At 48.8% G+C, this 19,547-nt stretch overlaps 1 protein-coding gene across 3 annotated transcripts in view; it reads left to right on the top strand.

Moving 5' to 3' along the window:
* The window catches only part of SAFB2 (scaffold attachment factor B2), a 32,134-nt gene that overhangs the window by 5,266 nt on the left and 7,321 nt on the right, over positions 1-19,547 (top strand). For all 3 annotated transcript variants that reach the window (XM_034657577.1, XM_034657579.1, XM_034657578.1), the window contains 10 exons: positions 1,758-1,820; positions 2,680-2,707; positions 3,616-4,126; positions 4,553-4,602; positions 5,135-5,235; positions 9,887-10,036; positions 10,127-10,239; positions 15,089-15,219; positions 16,318-16,409; positions 19,186-19,322. In XM_034657577.1, the coding sequence (XP_034513468.1) occupies positions 1,758-1,820; positions 2,680-2,707; positions 3,616-4,126; positions 4,553-4,602; positions 5,135-5,235; positions 9,887-10,036; positions 10,127-10,239; positions 15,089-15,219; positions 16,318-16,409; positions 19,186-19,322 (1,376 nt within the window). The remainder of the gene's footprint in view (positions 1-1,757; positions 1,821-2,679; positions 2,708-3,615; positions 4,127-4,552; positions 4,603-5,134; positions 5,236-9,886; positions 10,037-10,126; positions 10,240-15,088; positions 15,220-16,317; positions 16,410-19,185; positions 19,323-19,547) is intronic.

The raw sequence follows: 19,547 nt of genomic DNA, 5'->3' as shown, positions 1-19,547 counted from the left end.
GACATGGTGGAATGTGCCAGTAGCCCTGGGGCTCCTGGGCGCTCATGTGCCGCTGCTGGGAGTGAGCGCGCTGGTAGTTGATTAAATAGCGCCCAGCCACGTCAGCAGTCACCATAAACACAGAGTTGCGTGTCTAAAGCCTCGTGGTAAATTATATCCGTTTACACTGCACGTAAGTCAGATGTTAACTAATGGCTAACTTCTCTGCAATCCTGGGGAGTATTTTGATAAAAGGGTGGGAGGCCCTTCCTCAGCATGAGTTGTAAAAGGCTGACACTGTTGGTGAAAGTATTTTCCTTTGGAAAATAGGTTTTTAAAAATTGTAGAAACATAAGAAGGAAACAAAAACAGTTCATAATCTCAGCATTTGGGTCATCCTGTTGGTTTTTTTTAAGATGTGCTCTACGGACAAGGCTAGATGGGTATGTTAAAAGACGCGAAAGAGTGAAGGAAAGTATTCGTGAAAGAAAAGAATAAAAAAGAAAGGAAAACCACTCTTAACATCCTCATACATAAGAAAACCACTTATGAAAGAAAGTGGTGAGGGGCGCCTGGGTGGCTCAGCCATTAAGTGTCTGCCTTCGGCTCAGGTTGTGATCCCAGAGTCCTGGGATCGAGCCCCACATCGGGCTCCCTGCTTGGTGGGAAGCCTGCTTCTCCCTCTCCCTCTCCCCCTCCCCTTCTTGTGTTCCCTCTCTCACTGTCTTTCTGTCAAATAAATAAATAAAATCTTTTTTAAAAAAGGTGAAAAGAAAACCACTCAATGTCCCAGTATATAAAGGAGGGCTTGAATTCTGTTCCCAGTGTTGCTTTCTCAAGCTTTCGCTTCTGCTCTTAGGTGGAGGACTGTGGTGGCCGTCCTCAGACTGATAGCCATTTAATCCTACTACCTTGGTATACTCAGCCTTTTAGTTTGGTTGGTATTGTTTGTGTTTTGGTTTGGTTTTCTGTTCTCTCTTTTTAAAGGCATTAAACTGGTGGCGGGGGGTGGGGTGGGGGTGGGGGGCGAGTGCCCTCACAGGACTGGACTTTAAACCCTTAAAGGTCAAAAGTCACAAACTCCAAACGTCCCTACCCGTCAGCCTAGGGTGCCATTGAGCAACTGACCTGCTGGCCTTGGCCTCTCTCGGTGTGATCCTGTTGTGTGTTAATTATTTCCAGAGCGTTGACTTGGTTTCTCACCTCTTGGTGAATCGAAGCATCCAGGTCATAAGCTTCAAACCTGGAGAAGGAAAAAAATACATTTGGGAAGGCATGCTTTTGTGTTTCCCTTAGGAAGGTAAAAAGCTTTCAAACTGAGTGCCATTTAAGATAGTTCAGTTAAATGTTTGAAATAAAGCACCCTGGATTAAAAGTGCCTGGTTATTGTGATTTTTAAAAGTATCTGTTACCAAGTGAAATCGGAGAAGTGTGAAGTTTTTTCCATTTTCCTTTTGAGCTCTGCTCTGGAAACCGTGTCCAGGTCGCCTGTGTGGAATGCCAGGAAATAGATGCTGCCTGGGAACTGAATATGTACGTTCCTGGGCCAGTGCTGAATGAGCACCTACTGTCTGGGAGACCCTCTCAGAGGTGCAGTACTGCCTAGTCCTGGAGCAGGCAGGGGGCCGTCGACAACCCAAATAATCCAACAGTGGACTTGCACATGGTGGTGGGCACTTGAGGGAAGTAGACCCGTAGGTCCCTTAGAAACTGGTGAAGTGCGCGCCTTGGCATTCACAGCTCTGTCTCCATTAAGGGTTCTCTGTTTTGTCTTTCAGGTGGATGGGGAGGGCTTCGAGAATACTTTGGATGCTTCATCATTGGACTTCAAAGTACCTCCGGTAAGTTACCATTCTGGTGCTGCATAGCTGGAAACATTACGCGAGTAGTTCATTTTCCGTAGTGAAAACGGTTGTATGTATGTGTAAAAATGGTTGGTTAAGTACTGATCCTGAGCTGGGGTAAGAGATCGAGCCAAACAAGTACAGTCTTAACTGTTTGCATTTTAGTGGGGACCGTGTTAATAACCAGCAAGAAAATAACTAGAAGGGAAAAGAAGTTCATCCCGGGAGAGGTTGAGGTGGTTGGGCTGTAAAAGCACCTAGAGGAAGCCCCACCCAAATTGAGGTCTGACCCATGTGCCAGGAGGGAGACTGGCTGAATGTAGAGACGGAGCCCACAGACATGGGTGGGCCTGACTACCCTCGTCTGTGGGTCAGGAAAAGGATTTGGCCCATTGTCTTATGTACAGTGGGAAGTCAGGGGAAGGTTTTGAGAGGAGTGAACTGATGGTTTTGTTGACAGGTTCCAGTTATAAGTAACAGCTTATTTGGGGAGAAATAGATATTTCTCAAATCTGGTATGACTTCTAAAGCAGTTGCCGTTTGTGCGACCTCTTGCTGTGGCTGTTTGACTTCTCCAGAGGCTGCTAGGTCAGCTCAGACTTGGGGACGGGCGGCCAGACCCTCCAGGGAGAATTGAAGAGGCCGAGCGTCACTGCTGTCTTACCTGGCATTGCCCGGGAGAGTCCACCAAAATGGGCTTGTCCTCACCGAATCAGCCGAAAATGGAATATGGTTGTTTTGAGTGGAGAAGGTTGTTTGAAACAGGTGTATATTCACACTGTGTCTTCCAGGGAAATGTATTTGCCCAGTTTTTAAGTGCCTTGTGGATTTTTTTTCTCTCTCTTTTTTTTAATAGGATATTGAAGAACCTCTATTGGAGCCAGGTACTGATAAGAGAAACACGACAGTTAATGGTTTGAAAGTTTCCCACTCTTTTTCTCGATCTATCTATATATCCTAAGCTGTGTATGGTTGTGTAAATGATTTTAATGGTGGACAATCCAGATCGTACAAGGATCAGAGATTGGAAACCCACTCGTATCACCAGATCTGTGGAAGTGCCCTTCTGGTTTCTGGAGGTCAAATATATTTGGTGAGATACAGTGATTATTTTCATCTCTCTAACCACATAGAGGGGCATTTAAGTAATTCCCCCGGTGATTCTTCCATGTGTTTCTACACATGAAACAGATCTTGTGATATTTTGCTGCAGTCTTTGATTAATACAGTAAGGCAGGCTAAACCGGTTGTCAGGGCACTTATAACCCGAGAAGTGACTGGATTCCAGAAGAGGAAACAGAGTCTCTTCAGGAAAATCTCCACCGCGTTATTCCCCTTCTGGACTGCATTTATCTCCCGCCGTTGGAAGAGTTTCTGGTTTGCGGATTGGACTGTTCTGTTAAAAGAAACTCGAAGAAATTTGGAAATTGAGCTGTCATCGAATGGTGATCGCATTTGGTTCGGCACCTTGGACATTGGAAAAATAAGTCTGAAGACCCACACTTGAACAAAAACACGAAGAAGACTGTCGAGAAGCTGCCACGTGGTTGTAGGTGTTTGAATCTGTGGGGGCCTTTTCTCTTCCATGTAGCGTAGCGGCTTACTGTAGCAGTCGGTTGGAGCGCAGGTAGTGTAACCGGTGTAACTTTGTGTACCCGCGGGTTTTCCAATCTCTGTGTAGCTAGCAGTTCTCTTCGTGTTAGTGTGGCAGCCGTGCCAGTTCCACATTTGTGATTGCTTTATTTCCCTGGTAATTAAACCTTGTGCCATTCTATTCCTGTTAAATCCGTAGAAAATGAGAAAATACTCGACATTTTGGGGGAAACTTGTAAATCTGAGCCAGTAAAAGAAGAAGGTTCCGAGCTGGAGCAGCCCTTTGCACAGGATACAAGTAGCGTGGGGCCAGACAGAAAGCTTGCGGAGGAAGAGGACCTTTTTGGCAGCGCCCATCCGGAGGAGGGTGATTTAGATTTGGCCAGCGAGTCAACAGCACAAGCTCAGGCGAGCAGGGCAGACACCCTGTTAGCGGTAGTGAAAAGGGAGCCCGTGGAGCAGCCAGGCGATGGCGCGCGGACGGACTGTGAGCCTGTAGGGCTAGAGAAGCCAGTTGAGCAGAGTAGTAAAGCCTCAGAGCACACGGAAGCCTCTAGCGAGGAGGCCGCGGAAGCGCCCCAGGAAGCCTCAAGCCCAGACCCCAGAGATAGCAAAGAAGACGTGAAGAAGTTTGCTTTTGAAGCTTGTAATGAAGTCCCTCCGGCTCCTAAAGAGTCCTCAGCCAGTGAGGGCGCTGATCAGAAAATGAGGTTTGTTTTTTCTCAGTTTTAGACCAGAACGCTATCTCCTTTTCATTGGTCATTTAATGACACACATAAGCTGTTTTTTCTGCAATTGGCCAGCCAGACTGATGCAATTGTAGTTTACTTCTAAACCATGTTTTATTTCTCGTTGTGTATTGTTAATGGGTGAATCTATTCCTTTTCGTTTTCTCAACCTACCACGGTTGTGTTCTTAAATTGTTAACCGCTATCTTCAGCTAAATCCAATTGACTTTTAAGAACCTGACATTGTATTTTGGGGGTCAGATTTCCTATAGAAGCTTGCAAAGGTGTCTTAAAATTTTATTTCAGACTAATTTTCTGGTAGGTATTCAGTTTTAGCACATACCATACTTTTAATTTAGTTCTCTTTCATTTTGTTCCCGTGTGAGTAACATTCACTTTTGTCTCTAGCTCTTTTAAGGAAGAAAAAGATATAAAGCCAATCATTAAAGATGAAAAAGGTATGATTTAACGTACGCTGCAGGGAGCCGCCTACGGATCCCTTATTTGGGGAGGGAGGGGTCTGCAGGTACCCGCACTGGGGATCCGGTGGTTGGTTTCGTTGAGGATTACTGGAAGTAACCACCTAACAGTACCTTGACAGACTAGATTGAAGTGTCGGTGAGCTTCTGTGGTTCACGTCTCTGTTGTGGTTGTCATTTATGGGATAGTGAAAATCCCAGCGCACTGCGTCCTATTATAGTCCCGTTCTGCCCGGTAGAATAACAGAACGAGATTGCAGAAACTGCCATCCCGGGTGAGGATTGGTCATCAAAATTCATTGCCGTTTTTAACTGATGAGGACCTGATGGCTCCTTGAGTAAGGGAACGGTTTCTGCCGCCCCTAGTTTTTGTCTTTGGTCCTGTAAATGCTTAACCCAGAAGTGTTGAGATGGAAGGTGGTTGGGGATTAAGAGCAGGCTGCGTCCGGAGGCAGGTGGTGCTTCCCGTGCGGCCCGGAGGCCGAGCCTGACCCTCTCCCTCCTGCGGCAGGTCGCACCAGCAGCAGCTCTGGCCGGAACCTGTGGGTCAGTGGACTGTCCTCCACCACTCGAGCGACAGATCTGAAGAACCTCTTCAACAAGCACGGGAAGGTGTGTGCCCCCGACGCCTCACCCCGGCCTCTGCTTGGCGTTACGTAGCGGACTGAAGACTTCGGGGAGTTCTTTCTTCCGTTGTCAGTTTTGTTGGTGGTCTTTTCTGTGTGTGTGTTTTTAAAGGTAAAAAACCAAAACCACAAGGGAGAAAAGGCCCACTTGGTTTTGGGTAGTGTGCCTTGTTTCCTCGCTGAGAGTGGGTAACAGCGGGTAGTGCATTGTGTCACAGAAATCGTATATAAATCGCTATGGTCTGAACGTTCTCGTGGTTCATTCTAGTTTCTCTTAAACTGTTCGTTTTTGGGCCCATACAAAACTTAACGCCATCGTGCTGAGTTTTTTTCCGAAGCAGTAAGTGAAGAGTTGATTTTTAATATTTCCGCATTTTCAAATACACAGTTCGAGAACGGGAACGTGGTAGTGGCTTAAAAATAAATCCACGAGTATGCGGTCCATAGGGGCAGAAAGAAAGTAGTACCATTCAGGAGCCTTGCAGGGACTTTGAGGACATTTAAAACCGATTTTCGTTGTCCTGGAATTAGATCACGAAACAGTCTCACCTTCAGCCGGGGGGACTGCGCTGGTGTCGTGGGTGCCTGTGGGGTGTGGCGCCCCTTGGCAGGGAGGCGCTGGGGGGAGCACCAGTGGAGCTTTGCAGGCATTTCTCTGCCCAGGTTTGTGTGCCCGAGTAGAAGCTGGCAAATGCATTCGTGTTTTCTGTGGACAGGACCCAGAGGAAGCATTCGTGAGATGAATTTTTCTTCACTGCTAATGTCATTCAGAAGGACTTAAGACTAGGAGGCCGCAACCTGTCCTCAGTTTGTTGACTTCCTTCTTGATGGGGGTACCAGTTACGAATCACAGCGGCAGCTGTGAGGGCACTGGCCTCCTAGATCTCCCAGGCTGCTGGAAAGATCACTCACGTAGATAGAGCACATGACGCGGGATTCATTCACGGAAGTACAGCCTGCCATCAGTATGTGGGAGGGAGACCGAGTTTAGATGGGGGTCACCTTGCTGAGTAAGTGCTGTTTAAGCCGAGGCCTCGGTGGTGAGACCGTTGGCCTTGCCCACGGAGCTGGGCACTGGACTGTAGCCGTGGGACTTCGGCCCTCTGGTGGGACGAGTCTGTAATTTGGATGAACTAATCAGAGGCTGCTGTGAAGGCAGAGGGCAAGGCCAGGGGGGCAGGAACAGGCGAGGTGATCTTGGATTCTGCTCTCGGGGCCATCGGGAGTGACATCCTTGCAAGGACCATTAGTTTGATGGCAAGATCACATGACCCTGCCATTGGCTCAGCCCCTCAACCTTGAAGAAAGGGAAGTTTCCTCTCTGAAAGAAGTGATATCTGTGTGTCTCTCGGCAGAATCTGTCTCCTTCGGCCCTGTATGGGGTGCTCTGGACAGGGGGGCTTTCCTCTGTAGGGAGAGAACAGGCTTCTCCATATCTGCAGGCGGAAACACGGGCACCAGGGTCTTCCGGGAACGGAGAGATGATGGACACACAGCCTCCCCCTGCCATCTCACTGTTGGGGACCCTGAGGTCCAGAGAGAGGAGAGGCCTTGCTTGTGTTGACCTGCTGAATCACAGGTGGTCAGAGCCAGACCTGCTAGGGCTCTTGTGTCCTGATCAGCGGCTCTGCATGGTGTAGGTGCTGGCTCTGCTTTCAGCTCCTACAGTGTCCTCTGAGCATCCATGGAGTGGGGTTTAAATCTGTGCTCTGGTTCCCTGTCTTCTCTCTGTCCTGTTCTTGGATGCCTTCCTCCTCTTTTTTTGCTGCCTTTTGCATCGAGTGTCTTTTCTGCGCAGTTGCTTGTTAGCTGGGGTCGGTGCAGGTAACTAGCGTCGCCGTGTCCGCAGGTAACTAGCGTCGCCGTGTCCTGGTTCCTTTAGCTGCAGAGTTAGCTTGTTTATTTGGGTTGTTTGCATCTCTTGATGTGGGCATCTATCCTGCGAACCTCGCTCTTAACTGCTGTGGCCGCGCCCCGTAGATTTTGCTGTGTTACAGTTCCTTTTCATCTGTCTCAAGGTATTGTTTTGATTTGGGTTTCTTCCTTGAGCCGTTGGTTGAACTATAACATTTGTCTTTGGTGGCCGCATTTAGGAATTCTGTTAGAAGGGGCGCCTGGGTGGCTCAGAAGGGTAAGCGTCTGCCTTCAGCCCCCATCATGATCTCAGGGTCTTGGGATCGAGCCTGGCGTCAGATTCCCTGCTCAGTGGGGAGCCTCCTTCTCCCTCTCCTGTTCCCCCTGCTTGTGCTCTTCACTCTGTCAAAAAAATAAAGTCTTTAAAAAAAAAAAAAGGAATTCTGTACAAGACTGAACGCAGTCTGTCCTTCAGTGATATTCCAGTTCGGGGGAGGGGGGGCATTCGAACCTGGAAATGGTGCACCGCCATCGCTCCTCCCAGCCTTTGTGGGGGGTCATTACGGCTTTACCTCTGGTTAACAAACAACGCCGTACGGTCTTGGCTCGTTGGTGTGCTGGCTGTATTTTGGTGTGTTTGTGAGGAGTTTTTTCTGGTTTGGGGGGGGTTGGGTTTTTTTGCTTTAAACAATTACCTTTTTTTTTCTTTTTATGTATTTATTTGAGAGAGAACAAGAGTCCGGGGGGGGGTCAGAGGGAGAAGCAGACTCCCCACTGAGCAGGGACCCCGATGTGGGACTCCGTTCCGGGACTTCAGGATCATGACCTGAGAGCCAAAGACCGTCACTTGAGCGACTGAGCCACCCAGGTGTCCCAACAGTTATCTTTTAAAGAGATACATAAATAAGAAAAAGCATGGGCTCTTCGTTATCTCCATGTTTATTTTTTGGGGTGCTTTTTATTCCCTCTTGTTAATATCCAAGTTCCCATTGGGAATTGTTTTCCTCCCTCTTTAAACCTTTCTTATAGTACAGTGTTGCCAAGGATGAATTCTTGCTGCCTTTGTGGATCTGAAAATCATTCTTTTGCCTTTACTTTGAAAACTGTTTTTGCTGGGTGCAGAATTCCAGGTTGCTTGATTTATTTTTTTTTTTTTTTTCCCCTCTCTCCTTTCTTGTCCAGACAGCAGTGCTGCTCCCTCCTTCTGGCTCATGTTGTGTCACCAGTTGACTGTGGGTTTCACCTTTGCTCCTTAGGCACAGGTGTTTTTCTTGTCTGGCTTACCTGGAAGGTTCTCTTTATCACTGACTGGTTTGGAGCAGTTCAAGCTGCAGATGTGCTGTGGTTTTATCCGCTAAGGTTTTCCTGTGCTGCTTGCTTTTGACGACGCCACAGGTGGTCCCACAGGCCACTGATGTTCTGGTTCTGTTTTGGTTTATTTCCATCTTTTTTCCTCTGTTTCATTTTTAGTAGCTTCTTTCTGTTGCTATGTCTTCAAATTCCCTCATCGTTTTTTTCTGCAGTGTCTGTTGTCTGGCCCATCTCGTGTATTTTCCGTCTCCAAAATTTCAGGATGTTTTTCAATATCTTCTCTGTGTTTACATAACATGCTCAGTGGTTTCTCCAACTTCTTGAACGTTTAGGATATAGCTAAAATAACTTTAATATCATCGTCCAGTAGTTCTGTTACCGGAGTGCGTTCTGGATCTCGGTTTATTGGTTGGTTGGTTCTTTTCATTAGAGTCATTTTCTCGTTTCTTGGCTTCTCTAGTCTTTTTTGATCCGACACCAGACGTTGTGACTTACGTGTTGTGTTTCGGTTATTCGTGTGTCCCTGTCAGTGTCCTTGAACTTTTGCTGGGACACTGTTCACTTGCTTGTTCCTCCCCAAGTTTGCTGTTAGGCGTCGTGAGGTCAGAGCAGCCTTATTTCGGGGCTAGCTTTGTCCCCTCCCGGGGCAGCACCCTTCTGAGGTGTCAGCGTGATGCCCCGTGAATTGCAAGCTTTTCCGTTCCAGCTATCGGGTTCACTCTGGAAAAAGTGAATTATTTGAGGCCCTGAGCCTGGGCCTTGTTTCTTCTTACAGGTGGTTTTTTCCCTAGCCTCTCACATGTGTGCTGCTTAGGGCCCTTTGCACTCTCTGGGGCTACCTTCATGCAGCACTTCCTCTCTGGTACTATGATTTCTTGCTGCCTTGATTTCTTCGGACACTGCGTTGTGCTCAGCTCACAGACTCCCACCCTTACCTCAGGTGCTCCTCCCGCCGGTGGCTGAGAACCTTTAGGAAGTAAGCCGGGACAACCATATATGTGTGTGTGTGTGTCCCCTGCAGGGGCCACTGTCCTGTGGGGCCTGGTGTATGGTGTCTGAAAACCCTGGTTGCCTGTGTTTCCTCTAATTTGCAAGGTTTTCTTCAGGCAGCAGGAGGGTAAATGCTTGGTGCGCCAGCCTGTCTGGAAGTTGAAGCCCAATTGGAGAAAATGATTCAAGTGGGAAGACTTTTGATTAATTAATGAGTTGTGGGTTGTGGCGTTTTAAATGTCTTTAGCGTTCCTTGTTCGTTTTCTGTCTCTCTGAGGGCCGCTCTTGTATGGACGGCAGTTGGATTTGGAGAGTCAGGGTGCGGGAGACCCACTTAGTGACTAAGCATGGCGAGCCGACAGTTGGCGGAGAAGTAAAGACTAACGGAAAGAGTTCTGACTCTAGTCAGCTAACTGCTAGTCAGTTTTAGCAAATCGCGTGGTGATTTTTGTGGGAAAATGAGAGTGTCCTTTCTCACGAAGGTTGTCGGGGCCAAAGTGGTGACCAACGCCCGCAGTCCCGGAGCTCGGTGCTACGGATTTGTCACCATGTCGACATCTGACGAAGCTACCAAGTGCATCAGCCATCTCCACAGGACTGAGCTGCATGGAAGAATGATCTCCGTAGAGAAGGTCAGGCGGCTCTTGCCTGTTGTAACCCATCCAGTTCACGAGTGAGGAGACCTGGACCATGGGGCATTTCTAATCCATACTGTATTTTAGGCCAAAAATGAACCTGCTGGGAAAAAGCTGTCTGACAGGAAAGAGTGTGAAGTGAAGAAGGAAAAATTATCTAGTGTTGACAGACATCATCCCGTGGAAATCAAAATTGAAAAGTAAAGTGATTATTTAAAACCTTTCTCTTAAGCTTTCTCTCGGGGTGGGGGGGGTGGGCTGGTCGGAAAGAGGGCAGGTGGCAGCCACAGGGTCCCTCCTTGCCACTTGCCACAGGCAGCCTCACCGGCTTCTCACTTAGTATCCCATTTGTGCATCTTGCTACCACTTCCGTGTTCAGGTTCAGTAAGGGTCCCTGCGAAGTAACCTGTAACCCTCAAAAGCATATTCACAAGAACCTTAGTAAGTATTTACGTCCAAACTACTTAGTGGTCTCTTGAAAGAAAATAACACAGCTGGAAGGAAAGAATAATAATTTTACTTCATTCAGTGTTCTGGGTCCTTACGCAACCACTCACCCTGTGGAATCGTTTCCTGATCCAGACTGGTGTTCATGCAGCCCTTGCTTTTTAACACAGCAGCTTTTTAAAAATACAGCATTATTCACAGGAGCGTTAGCCCGATTGAATGTCGAAAAGAATGACGTCAAGCTAGTAGTTTGTGCAGTGTCTGACAGTTGTCAAGTGCTGCTGTGTTTCCGTCAAAAATGTAAAGTATCCCGGGGTACCTGTGAGTTCACTGTGGCACCCGCGGGGTATCTTGGCAGAGAATTTCGGGATCAGTGGGTCTGAGATACCATCTGTAAAGGATGGAATTAGGGACAGGTTTTTAGAGGAGGCGTTGCTTGCTAACATTTTCTCAAAGTTGTAAGTGTATCTTGTGGAGAAGGTAGATTTTGGTGATGTTCTCCATGGTGCGATTCTCAGTGCTGAGTATCTTTTTTTTTTTTTTTTTTTAAGATTTTATTTATTTATTTGACAGAGATAGACAGCCAGAGAGAGAGGTAACACAAGCAGGGGGAGTGGGAGAGGAAGAAGCAGGCTCATACCAGAGGAGCCTGATGTGGGGCTCGATCCCATAACGCCGGGATCACGCCCTGAGCCGAAGGCAGACGCTTAACCGCTGTGCCACCCAGGCGCCCCTCAGTGCTGAGTATCTTAAGTTTATATTGTCAGTACTGTTTACTTGCCCTTCTAGGGCCTCTTTCACTCTGAGAAGTGAACCCTTTGCTGAGAATGTCAGTCTCATGTTAGGAAAATGTATAGTCGAGTGAATGTGGGGGCTTCGTCGATACTCCTAAGCTTACAACTCCCATTTTGAAAGGTTTAATTGCTGGTCTTCATTCCAAGAAATCCGTAGGCCTGTGAGCAGTGAATGTTAGATTACCCTTCGTGGATTTACAAGCGAGACGTGTAATTTTATCAGCAGCTTCTTCAAAGAGACGCATTCTGTCAGCAGTGCTAAAAAAACAAAACAAAACAAAAACCTTGTATTTGTAGAATCTTGGTAGCTGTTCAGAGTTGTTCAGAGTTCTTGGTGTTTTGGAATGCATTTCGTCATTGATTTTCTGACCACACAGTGAGACGAGTTTTCGGGAGAAAGGAAGGGGGTAATAACGAGCTCACCTGCATCAGGTGGTTCGCTTGATCCCTGAAAGAGTCCTAGGTTGCAGAGGGAACGGGCTCCAGAAAAGGAAGTGCCCAGCTAGAGAGCCCCCGGCTCAGCTAGGAAGTGGCAAGGCCAGGATCCGATCCAGGCTGGCTACACCCAGCACTGGGGCACGTAACCAGTGATGAACTTGGGATGTTTAAAACCAGACTGCCTCCAGGTGGTCTGACTGGGAGGTTGAACAATTCAGAATATGTTTGAATCATATTTTTTTTTCCCAGTAAACCTTTGTTTGTTAACATTTTCTTTCACTTTAAGAATTTCTAGGTTCAGGGACACCTGCATGGCTCAGTTGCTTAGGCGTCTCCCTTCAGCTCAGGTTGTTATCCCAAGGTCTTGGGATCGAGTCCTGCATCGGGCTCCTTGCTCGGTGGGGAGCCTGCTTCTCCCTCTGCCTGCTGCTCTCCTGCTTGTGTGCACATGGCTTTCACACGCACGCTCTCTGACAAAATCTTAAAAAAAAAAAAAAAAGAATTTATAGGNCGGTGGGGAGCCTGCTTCTCCCTCTGCCTGCTGCTCTCCTGCTTGTGTGCACATGGCTTTCACACGCACGCTGACAAAATCTTAAAAAAAAAAAAAAAAGAATTTATAGGTTCGGGGCACCTGGGTGGCACAGCGGTTAAGCGTCTGCCTTCGGCTCAGGGCGTGATCCCGGCGTTGTGGGATCGAGCCCCTCATCAGGCTCCTCTGCTGTGAGCCTGCTTCTTCCTCTCCCACTCCCCCTGCTTGTGTTCCTTCTCTCGCTGGCTGTCTCTATCTCTGTTGAATAAATAAATAAAATCTTTAAAAAAAAAAAAAAAAGAATTTATGGGTTCAGTAGTCAACCTAAGTGAAATAGAAATACTTTTCCAAAGAACTGGCTTGTCTTCCCGGGTTGGATGAGTGGTGATTTTTATGTAGTTGCCATTCGGAAAGTCCACGCAAATGTCAAGCATAATCCCACTACCTGAGGGTAACCCTCTTTTGTTTTGTGTAGATTCCTCCAGCCTTTCTTTGTACTCATATGGTCGTATTTTAAAACTTTTTAACGTGGTGGCACAGAGGAGTTCCTCTGTGTCTAGGAGGTGCCACGCGAGTACAGAATAAGCAGGGGGTCTCCTTGGAGAGAGAAGGTGCCACCCCCAGAATAGCGGGACACGCACATCAGATGTGATTCGTTGTGGCTTTACTTGCACCAGAAGCCATCTCTGTCCCTACTAGAAGGGACATGGGTGCTGTAGCTGTTGAGGGGAAAGAGATCTGCATGTGTTACCCGCGACAAACGTGCGGGGAGAAGTGCTGTAGTGCGGTGTGCCGAGTGGCAGCCCAGCCCCGCGGAGCCTTATGAAGCGCAGACACGGGCTGGAGCCCAGTGATTGACAGTTAGGCCCTGTGGTGGTTGTCCCAGTGAAACTGAGTAAGTCGATGCACCTACAGTGTTTGGGGTTTTGTGTTTTTGTTCTTTCTGTTTTTGTTTTTAAAAAGATTTTATTTATATATTTGACAGAGAATGAAAGCACACAAGCAGGGGGAGTGGGAGAGGGAGAAGCAGACTCCCTGCTGGGCAGGGAGCCCGACGTGGGGCTTGATCCCGGGACCCTGAGATCATGACCTGAGCTGAAGGCAGACGCTTAACCAACTAAGCCACCGAGGCGCCCCTGTTTTTGTTTTTTTTAAGCAAAACCAATATGCTAAAAACAACAGTTTTTGATCATGGTATATGCCATCAATTATTATGGTGTGCGTTTACGATTTTAAAAAATTTTAGGGGCTCTGGGGGGCTCGGTTGAGTGTCAGACTCTTGGTTTCAGCTCAGGCCATGATCTCAGGGTCATGTAATTGAGCCCTGTCAGGCTCCCGCTCAGCAGAGTCTGCTTGGGATTCTTTCCCTCTGCCCCTTCTGTTCATCGTCTGTCAGGGCGCCTGGCTGGCTCCGTTGGTGGAGTGTTCCGACTCTTGATGTCAGGGTTGTGAGTTTGGGCCCCACAGTGGGTATAGAGATGTCTTAAAAATAAAATCTTCTATTTTTTTTAAAGGTTTTCTTAAAGTGAATATTATTTTAATTTTTTTTCTTTTTTAAGGATTTTACTACTCATTTGAGAGAGAGAGAGGGAGAGGGCATGAGTACAAGTCAGGGAGGAGGGGCAGAGGGAAAGGGAGAAGCAGACTCCAAGCTGAGCGCAGAGCCCCACGCAGGGCTTGATCCCAGGACCCTGAGATCACGACCTCTGCGAAGGCAGATGCTTAACCTTCTGAGCCACCCAGGTAACCCAAAGTGAATATTACTTTAAAGATGACAGCTCTGGGGTCCCTGAGTGGCTCATTCGGTTAAGCGTCTCTTTGTTTTTGGCTAAGGTCATGATCTCCAGGTTTGTGAGGTTGAGCTCCAGGTTGGGCTCCACACTGGGCATGGAGTATGCTTAGTCTCCCTTTCCTTCTCCTTCTGCCCTCCCCATCCACCATCCCCCCCCCGCCCCAACACGCACAGACAAACATGCTTTCTCAAAAAAAAAAGATGACAGCTTTGTACTGTGGAAGTTCAGAGAGGAAGAGTGAGCTGAGAGAGGTTTGCTGGGACAGCCTGAGCTCTGCCTGGGTTGTAGGGAAGAGAGGGCAGGGAGCGCTGGTTAGGGAACCCCGAGGGGCCTGGCTCTCCTGTCCTGGACCCTGGCACGTGGTGGGCATTTAATAAGTGTGGAATTTAATTACCCGAGACAAACGGTGTTAGGGAATATGGGAGACAAATGTGAGTGGCAATGATGATTTAGTTCATCGTGTAGAATTTCACTGCATAGAATAAAGCTGCCTTCGGTTGAAATGTTACGTTTCCACATGAGCTGGAACGTAGCATGCCATTTTAACTCCTCCGACGTATGCAGAAGTGACCAGGTGCCGTGCTCAGGGCGGGTGGCCCACTGATTCATGTAGCAGGCACCTCGCATCCTCTTGCTGTACCCCGTTTTATTTTATACTGTGTTTATTTGGGAAAAAATGTTTTCTTCTACATAAACATTACACCCAGAGTGAAAACTTAAAATCAGTTTTTCGCAAGCATTCTTCTGTAGTTGAGTGTCTCTCATGTATGCCCGTGTGCCTGTCTTGCAGACCAGTGCATTGAGCAGTTTGGAAAACTGTCCACGAGCCTACGTTTCATGCTGCGTATTTCTAGGTGTAGCAGAGAACTCTGGGGGAGCAGGGGGAATAAACTGGGTCTCAAGAGGGTATTAGATCATTACCGGTTTCCCAGTAACTATCCCTGTCCACTTGCTGCCCAGATGGTTTGGTTTGTGTGGAAGTCTGAATGAGTGAAGAACTGCCAGGGTCCCAGGAGCTCAAGTTTGTGATGACCGTGTTTTTAAATAGAACCGTGATTAAGAAGGAAGAGAAGATGGAGAAAAAGGAGGAAAAAAAGCCTGAAGACATTAAGAAGGAAGAAAAAGATGAGGATGAACTGAAACCAGGACCTACAAATCGGTCCCGAGTCACCAAATCAGGTGAGCAGAGCCTGCCGAGGGCTCCCCGGGAGGGGAGAGCCTGGTGGGGTGGCAGGGGGAGGTGCCGTGAGCGAGTGTGCGTGGTGTGCGCTGGGCTGACTGCAGGCCGGCTGCAAGTTCTGTTGATCGGCAGCTGTTCGGGCAGCAGGGCCTTGGGACGACGTGGCTTGAAGGAGTCTCTGGTGACATCGCACACCTGGCGGTGTTCTGCCCCGTGATTTATGGTCACTGGCGGTTCAGGGACCGGGCTGCTTGCTCTTCCTTGCATACCTTTGGCAGAAGAGCGTCCGGATGTGCGAGGGAGAGGCGACCCGGGTCTTGTCACGGATTCGATGAGGTTCTGCAGCCTGTTCCGCACCTTCAGGCTGGCGTGAGGCGCCACAGAATGTTTTGTGGAAAAAACAAAACCCCATTCTCCCCACCCCTCCCCCCCAGTAAAACAAACAAAACTCAGCCATCTGGAGCGTTGGAATGTGGTACCGCGCATTACAAATTAGATCTGAAGTGTTTGGGGTAATTTACCGGCGGTCTCATGAGGAACGTGTTTTTAAAATCCTCCTCAAGTGTCGCAGATCTCCCCAGATCAGTAATAGTCGTGGTGGTGAGAGTCTGGTTATTGTGTCGTTGAGGGGAAGAATCCACTTGGAAGCCTTTATTGCTGTATATGAATGAAGGGAAGCCCAGCCATCTGATTCAGAACACAAGGGCCTGAATTCTGCAGAGCTTTCCAGAATGTGGAGGAGGACTAAAAAGGGGAGATTGGGTATCCTGGAGCCATGAGGATTCAGCGTGCGGGTGAAGGAAGCTGGTGGGTTGAGTGTTTGTGTTGCAGAAACTCGACTTAGATTTACCCTGTAAGATGCAGGGAAATCGCAGCCGCTTCCTTTCAGGTGAGCAGAGACCCGGCGTGGTGCGCCCGCCGCCTCATGTCCGTAGTCGCTGCGGGCCTCAACAGGGAGAGACAGGAGGTGCGGAAGTTGCAGTGGTGCACATGAGTCACTCGGGGGAGCATCGAGAACCCCTCAGCCTGTGTGCTGCCTGCCCTCAGGAAGCAGGGGGATCAGCAGGTTTTCACAGATGGCTGTGTTTTTCCTGAAGGAAGCAGAGGAATGGAACGGACGGTCGTGATGGATAAATCGAAAGGAGAGCCTGTCATCAGCGTGAAAACCACAAGCAGGTCCAAAGAGAGAGTAAGTATGGCTTCTTGCGCCTCAGGTCCCGCTGACTGGAGGGTGGTTTAACGACCACTTTGATTTGCGTTATGAAAACAGTGTTGTCTCGCCTTTAAAAGTTGAAGAGTTCTTTGAAGTGCTCGGAAGGCATGTTATTACCTGCTCAGATTGTATGTACACACACAGTTAGGTTCTAGAACTTATTTCAAAACAATACTCAGTCTTTTTACTTTCCATGATGTGTTGACCCTGACTGGTTCACAGAAAGCCCACCATTGGGTAGGATGGGCAGGACTCAGGCTGCTCAAGTCAGAAGACAGGCTGTCCTCTTTGGTTAACCTAGTGCTAGTTGATCGACTTCTTCTGTTAATTTGTTCTCCTTCTGTGACATGAACAGGAGAGAAAAGTGGAGTCCGCTGCAAAACTGACGTTCACGTTGTCAGGGATGGACCTCCGCTACCTAAGCCATACACGCTGGACACACTAGGGGCTTCTCGTAAACCCTCTGCTTACCAGCGGAAGGTTCTAGCGGAAACGTTCCTGAGGAGAGCCGTCCTCTTAGAATGAACACAGAGCTAACGGTGTTCACTCTAGAGCGCTTCGTTGTGGAGGACTGACTTTTGAAACGAACATTTGCATTCTCAAATAGTCATTCCTAATGTCATTTTTCTTACGGGCTACATGAAAACCATAAAAAGAACTATAAAATCAAGAAATCTAAAGAAAACCACCCCAAAACCCTGTAAACTTACAATATGAATAACTCTGACGTTAGAAAAAATAAATAGTAATAATGTTTGCCTGATTAGAACCTTGAGATCATGTAGGAGGATGACAACATAAAAACAGAAGCCTCTTTGCTTTCACGTGGATGTCTTACACTTCCTTTCCAAGGGCATTGCACACAAGACACGGCGTGTACGGTCTATTTCCAAATAATTACGGAGTCACAGGAAGTTGCCAAAATAGTGTGGAGGTCTATGTACCCGTCACCCTGCTTCCCCCAGTGGTTTCCGTTCACATGACTATAGCCCAGTTTCAAAGCCAGGACGGTGACATTGGTCTGTGGGGTGTGCATGCATGGAGTGCCAGGAGTTTTAGTTACTGGTGGAGTCTCACGTGAGCACCACCACCATCAGGCTCCAGGGCCAGCCGGTCACCGCAGAGATCTCCCGCTTATGACCCACCCCACCGGCCCAGCCCCAGGCCTGGGAAGCTGGTCCTCTGCTTTCCATCTGTAGGATGTTGTCCCGGTGAGAATGTAGCACGTGACCTCAGCATGATGCCCTTGAGAGCCGTGCAGGTTGGGTGTGTGTGTACCCTCTCTCTTTTTAAAGCTGCGTTTACCGTTGCACGGTGATCATCTTACCCGGGCCCTCACTTAAGGACACTTGCTGATGTCATGTCCCCTGTTGAAGACTGCTGTGGGCAGCATTTGTGTGCATAGGCCGTGGCAGGCTCTGGGTTTCTAGGTGCCGAGGAGCACGGTCGTTATTCTTTGTGATGGATGTTCTCCGAGTGCCCTTCAGAAAGGGAACAGGATCCTACAGTCCCTGGGTGCGTAGAGCGTGCCAGGCTGCTAGGACCTGGGGGGCCGGGCTGTGAGCCCAGGGGTCCGCCTCACAGACTTCAGCGCCGTGCTGGCCTCTGCACTACACTGGCCTCACCTGGGCACTTAAGGGGTCCAGCCCTCTGTCCTCCGGCCTGCGGTGTGTGTGAACAGACTCAAAACTCTTTGCCCGTCTCCTAGGCGAAGAGTGTCATCGTGCTGTTTTGGGTTCTGGGTCCATCTTCGTGATGAGATTGTCCTCTGTGTGTGTGCCCCCCTCTTTTTTCGGCAAAATAATCTGATCCTAACTATTGCGTGTCTTTCTCTTGGGTTGATCCTCTGGCACCACCACCCACAAGGTAATTAAGAAAATAACCACAGGAAATTCTTTTTTTTTTTTTAAAGATTTTATTTATTTATTCGACAGAGATAGAGACAGCCAGCGAGAGAGGAACACAAGCCGGGGAGTGGGAGAGGAAGAAGCAGGCTCGTAGCGGAAGAGCCTGATGTGGGGCTCGATCCCATAACTCTGGGATCACGCCCTGAGCCGAAGGCAGATGCTTAACCGCTGTGCCACCCAGGCGCCCCTAACCACGGGAAATTCTTAAAAATGTCTCCCAGGCCCCTTCCCTAGAGACCCTGAGGCAGTGGGTCTGTAGGAGGCCCTGTGTTCCAAGCTGTGAAAGCTTCCAGGGAGAGTGAGTGTGGCCAGCTTGGGTGTCCTAGCCTCTGAGAGCCTCAGAAAGGCGAGTCGGCGGGCAGCATTTCCTGCCTTACCCCGGAAGTGGAGTGGCAGGGCAGTTGCCCGCGAATACTCTGGCTGAGTAGGAGCTTGCTTTCACCGTAGATCTTTGGCCTGTTGTGTTTGAAGGCCTGAGGCAGCAGTGAGAAGTGCAGCCCATCACCCAGCTGGGTGTCCAGGGTGCACGTGCCCTGTGGCTCTGTGAGGCCTGGTTCTGGATTACGTAGAATCCTTTTCTCTTGCTGCGCTAAGATCTGCCGGTAGGTTTTGTGGGGTGTCATCCCTCCTTGTTCTTCCATGACGCCCTTTGTTTGCAGTGTATGAAGGCAGTTCTCTAGAGGGAGCAGTGTCTCTGGGCTGTGGGTGAGCTGAACTGCCTCCTGGGCCTTCGTGGAAACCGTGTGGGACAGAAGAATTTTCATCCATCTCAGATACACATATCTAACTTTCATTGTGCACTGGTTGCATTTTTCTGACGTTAATAAACCAATTTTGGTAAACAGAGCTCCAAGAGTCAGGATCGCAAATCGGAAAGCAAAGAGAAGAGAGACATCTTATCATTTGATAAAATCAAAGAGCAAAGGGAGCGAGAGCGCCAGAGGCAGCGGGAACGGGAGATCCGAGAGACGGAGAGGCGGCGGTGAGTGGGGCCCAGCAAGCTGGCAGGTGGGTGGTCTCCTCTGGGCGCGCTCTGCCTTTCTCCCCAAGCGAGTGTCCTGCCTGGCCCAGGCTTGCTGGCTGCCTCCTGTTTCCCGAGGCAGAAGGCGAGAGTCCTGAGGGGTCGTGGTCAGCCTCGGCATAATGTTTGTCAGAGCTGGTTTCATTTGCGACCTGAGCTGAATCCAGAGTCTGACGCCCACCCCGC

This window comes from Ailuropoda melanoleuca, chromosome 4 (assembly GCF_002007445.2).
Source record: "Ailuropoda melanoleuca isolate Jingjing chromosome 4, ASM200744v2, whole genome shotgun sequence".
NCBI classification, from domain to species: domain Eukaryota; kingdom Metazoa; phylum Chordata; class Mammalia; order Carnivora; family Ursidae; genus Ailuropoda; species Ailuropoda melanoleuca.
The sequence above is the reverse complement of the archived record's forward strand: the minus strand, read 5'-3'. Positions and strand labels throughout refer to the sequence as shown.